Source organism: Mus caroli, chromosome 9 (assembly GCF_900094665.2).
Source record: "Mus caroli chromosome 9, CAROLI_EIJ_v1.1, whole genome shotgun sequence".
Taxonomy (NCBI): Eukaryota; Metazoa; Chordata; class Mammalia; order Rodentia; family Muridae; genus Mus; species Mus caroli.
In genome coordinates this window covers 96391118-96397610 of record NC_034578.1, presented here as the reverse complement: position 1 = coordinate 96397610, position 6493 = coordinate 96391118, and the positions used below count along the sequence as shown (strand labels likewise).

The following is a 6493-nucleotide window of genomic DNA, read 5'->3' as shown; positions in this document are numbered from 1 at the left end:
TTTCCTTCCTACTAGCTCAACTATCCAGTCTACTCTGAGCATTTTCTTTCCTTCCTACTAGCTCAACTATCCAGTCTACTCTGAGCATTTTCTTTTCTTACTACTAGCTCAATTATCCAGTCTACTCTGAGCATTTTCTTTTCAACAAAGCAAAATTACTCCATGTAATATATTTTGAGATAGTTTCTAAATGACAACAGGAAAATACTTTGTTAACATTCAAGAATAAAAAAGCCTGACTTGTTTTAATCTTATGTGTATAACTGCACACATGCGTACACTGGGCAGTAGGGTTGAAGATGGTTGTGAGGTGATATGTAGGTGCTGGGGAAAAAAGCCAGGTCATCTGCAAGGGCTCTTAACCACTAAGCTATGTCTGCAGATCCACAGTTAAAATTGTAAATTTATCAATATGTACATTTCAAGAAATAAAGAGGAAAAATCAAGGTTTTAGTTGTATTAGTATTAGCCTTCTGCATATTTCAACTGGAGCTACAAATGAGACATATAAATAAAATTATACTTATTTAAATACCCTTAGGCACAAATCCTAGCTGTGTGTCATAACTGGGCTATAAGCTATCAACGAATAAATATTACCCATTTATGATCTTTGAAGAATTGACTGCTTCTAGATCACATTGTGAACCCTAAGACTGTAAATGGAAAAACCTTGTTGTGGTGTGGCTCGGCCCTAGCACACCATACCTTTAATCCAGGAGCGAAATAAAATCAACCCTAGATCAAGAGGTGGAGCAAGCAACCAGCTGACAGGGAGTGACAGGGAGAAGGGAACAGAAAGGAGGGTCTTTGGGAACAAGACTCTAAGACACTGGTGGAGTAGAAAGGTCACCTGGGTGATTTCTCTGTTTCTGAGCTGAGCTAGCAGGCTTTCACCCTAGCATCTGGCTCTTGAATGTTCATATTAAGAGCATACGTTGAGAATATCCACACATATTAGTAGTTTTATTTAGCTCTTTACATATTTGCTTTTTATTTATATGTTCCAATCTTAATTTCATGAAACAACTGAAAATTTTATATTTATGTTAGACAGGTTTAAAAAATTTCCCTCTTTATGTAATAAAATTGTATTTGCTAAAAATTCTCTAAGCCATGTGATTTTAGAAGATTTAGTCAGGTAGTGATGGGTCATCTCAGTATTTAGGAGGCAGAGTCAGATGGATCTCTGTGAGTTCCAGGCCAGCCTGGTCCACAAAGTGAAACCCTGTTTCAAAAACCAAAACCAAAACCAACCAACCAAAATTTGATTGTTAGGTGTTTGAGGAAATCACTTCAGAACTCTTAAAACCTCAGTAAGATTTTTACCTCTGACATAGGGTTCTCTGTGGAAACTAGTTCATGTTTCTAAATTTAATCAGAAACATTCTTCTCTTTAAGGGATGACAAATTTTAGGTAGGTGTTTTTTGATTTTTTCTTTTGGTTTTAAAGCCTTACCACAAGTGGAGCTGGTGTGTGCTTACCATTAAATCAGAGCTATCTCTTCTGGATCTTGAGTTTATGAAAGAGACAGCCTGTATCTTCAAGGGACTTAATGAGACTTTAGATTAGAAGTGACCATCAATGAGAAAACGTCAATGTTTGTACTTTTATAAAAACTATTAAAATAGAGCATTTACTTTTACTTTCTATCCTGTACTTTCTATTCAGCTTCATATGACCAGAGACCCAGAATTATCAAGTAATTTGTAGCTTATGTTTACTACCCTGGCCCAGAATCGAAAGTTGTATACTGTTAGACTCATCCTCCCCCTTCTCACTGTCTTTAAGAGCTTTGGTTTATAGCACCCTTTGTCTTTTAACAGAAATGAAATAACAGTGCTGCAGTTTCTTACAAATGTTTTTATTTTGTGCTTAAAAAAAAAATCTGTGTGTACACATGAGTAAAGGTATGTTTTGTAACTACTGATTGAAGAACAACACACACACATAAAGCAGGAACTGATTAAGAATAAATCATTATTTTAGAAAGATAATTTATGAAACATGTTAAATTAGTTTAGTACAGTTATTATTTTTATAAACCCTTTTGCCTATAGAAGCTCTTACTTACTTTGGAAGGAGATCCGTCAGTAATTTTCACCAACTGCCAAAGAATTGAGTAATGGGAACACTGCAGTGCTTGTACGACTATCTGTATCAAATGGAAGACAAAATTTTAATGAAAAAGTTTAAATAAGAGACAATTTGTTTGCACAGTACTAGTTAAAAGAAATTTATTAAACTATTTTGTCTAAATTTAAAGAAGACATTCTACTTATTTCAAAGCAAGATATAATACTTGTATAAAAATTGTATAAACAAAGCTCTATGCTTAATGAGCTAAAATAAAGCAAAGCCAGTTTGGTAGCCACCACCCATGCCATCAAAGCATTGTATTTCTGTGCCAGCATCTTCTCCTTCTTCTTCTAAACTGAATAGTGATCCTGACTTACACATTAGCCACTGTATTTGCATTATCTAAAAGGCATCCTCCAACTTTACTATGAACAGTTATGAGCAATACATAAAAAATGTTATACGTATTACTTTGAGTATGTTTTATCATTCATGTTTAAAATTTATGCATAGTTTATATACCTATTGATTGTTAAATTTTATTATTTAGAATATACCCCTAATTATTCTATTGATGATAAATTTTTACATCCTCTGAGTTTTAGATCATTATGGATAATTAGTATTAACCATTTAATATACACCTCTTAATATACTGTGCACATCTTTTTCTAGGGGATAGGTTTTCAGAAATTTTAGTGTTCAGGTCCTCTTAACACTTTTAAAAATGACTAAGAAGTGCAGGCATGGGGCTCCATGTTTCTATCTAGCACGTGGGGGGTCCCAGGACAGCGTGGACTATATGGCATGTTCTAAGCCAGACTGAACTACATAGTGATTTTGCTATCAATCAACTAACCAATAAAGCAGCCTATTCTACTTTAATCCACCTTTGTATTTTTTCTTTTCTGCCTTCCTTCCTTTTTAATATCCATAACTAAAATCCTCTTGTTCCATGAAATAGCCTGCTCAAGTCTTTGGTCCCTACTCTCTATAGAGAATAAAGATCAAGGAAGTAAAACCAATCAAGCATCATAACATGAAAGTTAATTTGGGGCAGACCCCACCATTGCCTGAGCAGTAAACACAGCCTTACACATGAGTTACACCTCCAGCATGGAACAGGTCTTTCATTACATTTTAGTTTAAATACATAGTATGCATTTATTGCAATGAAGTGTAAATAATATTATTCTATTATTTTATCCAACAAATTTATCTGGTGTTTGTACTAAAACACAATAAACTACAATACCATACAAAACAAATTACATGTAGATACTAAGTTCAACAACAACAACAACAACAACAACAACAACAACAGCAGCAGCAGCAGCAAAATCAACATATCAAATATATATATATATATATATATCTACAAGTCTTGGAGTTCTGAGATACTTTTGAATAAATTCTAATTTACTATCAAGTACACAGATGAGAAGGTTTTAGTGGAAGGAATAGACAAGATTTACAAACTTTCTTTGAAGTAAGCTACTGTGCTGCTTAGTGCAATGGAGCTGGTTGAACCCACAAAGCCCTAGGGTTGATCCAATAAGAAGGCCCAAGTGTGGATACTTCAATTCCATTTAGAAGGGGGAACAAAATAATCACAGGAGGCAGAAGTAGGGAGGGATCTGAGTGGGAGAGGGGAGGTGGAGAGGAAAAGGGACGGCAGGATCAGGTGTGGGGGCAGACAGGAGAGAAGCCCAGGGGGCCAGGAAAATGGAAATATGCAGGTGCCACAGTAGGAAGCAAAGGGAACCTCAAGAAAATCCCAGAGACCTGGGATGTAAGAGGCTCCCAGGACTCAATGGGGATGACCTCAGCTGAAATGCCCAACAGTGGGAAGATGGAATCTGAAGAGACCACTTCCAATAGATAAACACAGCCTCTAGTTGAGGCATGGGGCCACCTACCCATCTACAAAATATCTGACCCAGAATTTTTCCTGTCTAAAGGAAAAGCAGAGACAAAATTAAAGCAGAGACTGAAGAAAAGGCCATCTAGTGACTGGCCCTACTTGGGATCCATTCAATGACAGGAGTCTAGCAAGGCTATCCTCTGAGAGGTTCTACCAGTAGCTGATTGGGACAGAGGCAGACACAGCCAACCAATGGACTGAGACCCTTATGGAAGAGGTAGGGGAAAGACAGAAGGAGCTGAAGGGGATTGCAATCCCATAGGAAGAACAACAGTATCAACTAACCCTGGGAGCTCCCAGAGACTAAGCCACCAACCAAAGGGCAAATATGGGGTGGTTTGTGGGTAGCCCCTGGCACATATGTAGCAGAATACTGCCTTTTCTGGCCTTGGTGGGAGAGGATGCCCTTAATCCTGTAGAAACTTGATGCCCAAGGGAAGGGGGATGCTGGTAGGGGTGAAGAACTCGGGGAGGAAGAAGAGGAAAGGGGATAACATTTGGAATTAAATAAAACACACACACACACACACACACACTTATATATATATACATATATATATATGCCTGATTCCAAAACAAAAAAACCCCTCTTTAAATTTGAAACAACGTGAATTGTTAAATTATTATAAAACAGACATTTAGATCAATAGTAATTAATAGAAAATGAAGATCTAGAAAGTAAATAATGTTCAAAATTGCTTAGTTTTGTTTATATCACTTATTTGAATATATACAAACATAAATTCCTTCCCTATTCATCTTCTATAGACTCATTACACTCACGGGAACTAAAGCACTTCGTTTCCTAGAAGCTTTTTGTAGGTGGGTGTGTGAACGCCTGACATTTAGTTACTACTTCAGAATGTTTTTCATTTTAATGTACTACATACTCGTATTCTTCACAGGTTTACTCACCCCCAAGATTTATTTATTTATTATTACTTTTAATTAATTACTTTATTTTTTACTTATTTACCCTACATCCCACTTACTGCTCTCTCCTAGTCACCCCTCCCATAATCCTTCCACCATTCCCTATGCCATTCTCCTCTGAGTGTGTGGGAACCCTCTGGGTACCCCCCTACCCTGACACTTCAAGTCTCTGTAAGGCTAGGCACTTCCTCTCCCACTGAGGCAAGACAAAGCAGCCCAGTTAGAAGAACATATTCTATGTACAGGGAACACAAGTTTACTTTTAAAAGGATTCTACTATATTATTTTAGAATAAAAAGTTAGCTGTCATTTACTGGGAAACAGTTTGCTTTATCACTGGCATATTTATATAACAACGTAGCTGACTGGATGTCAAAGGGAATCCAGAACTTTTCCACCTAGCTAAATAGTCATTTTTCTATTTCATCTCCCATAAAAAAATATTACCTCTAACTTGTCCAGAAGTCATCTATCCTGTAAGATCATGCCCATGGAGCATAGATGAAGTAGGACCAGCAGTGAAAAACTAAACAGGCCAAAGAGATTTTTCTTTTTTAAAAAAAATTTTTATTAGATATTTTCTTCATTTACATTTCAAATGCTATCCCAAAGGTCCCCTATACCCTCCCCCTGTGGTACTCCTCTACCCACCCACTCCCACTTCTTGGCCCTGGCATTTCCCTGTACTGGGGCATATAAAGTTTGCAAGACCAAGGGGCCTCTCTTCCCAGTAACAGCCAACTAGGCCATCTTCTGCTACATATGCAGCTAGAGATATGAGTTCTGGGTGTACTGGTTAGTTCATATTGTTGTTCCACCTATAGGGTTGCAGACCCCTTCAGCTCCTTGGGTACTTTCTCTAGCTACTCCATTGGTGGCCCTGTGTTCCATCTTATAGATGACTGTAAGCATCCACTTCTGTATTTGCCAGGCACTGGCATAGCCTCACAAGAGACACTCTATCAGGATCCTTTCAGCAAAATCTTGCTGGTATATGCAATAGTATCTGTGTTTGGTGGCTGATTATGGGATGGATCCCTGGGTGGGGCAGTCTCTGGATAGTCCAACCTTTTGTCTTAGCTCCAAACTTTGTCTCTGTAACTCTTTCCATGGGTATTTTGTTCCCTATTCTAGGGAGGAATGAAATATTGACGTGTTGGTCTTCCTTCTTCTTGACTTTCCTGTGTTTTGTAAATTGTATCTTGGGTATTCTAGGTTTTTGGGCTAATATCCACTTATAAGTGAGTGCATATCAAGTGAGTTCTTTTGTGATTGGGTTACCCCACTCAGGATGATATGCTCTAGATACATCCATTCGTCTAAGAATTTCATAAATTCATTGTTTTTAATAGCTGAGAAATACTCCATTGTGTAAATGTACCCCATTATCTGTATCCATTCCTCTGTTAAGACATCTGGGTTCTTTCCAGCTTCTGGCTATTATAAATAAGGCTGCTATGAACATAGTGGAGCATGTGTCCTTATTATCATTTGGAACATCTTGCATCTGCTGTTACCTGAAATTTTGGTCTTAGCCATTCTGACTGGTGTGAGGT

General features: G+C 37.5%; 1 protein-coding gene across 6 annotated transcripts in view; it reads right to left on the bottom strand.

Annotated features, from left to right (window-relative positions):
* Stag1 (stromal antigen 1) overlaps nt 1–6493 on the bottom strand; it is a 315222-nt gene that overhangs the window by 46240 nt on the left and 262489 nt on the right. For all 6 annotated transcript variants that reach the window (XM_021171588.2, XM_021171587.1, XM_029481814.1 and 3 more), the window contains one exon: nt 2076–2156. In XM_021171588.2, the coding sequence (XP_021027247.1) occupies nt 2076–2156 (81 nt within the window). The remainder of the gene's footprint in view (nt 1–2075; nt 2157–6493) is intronic.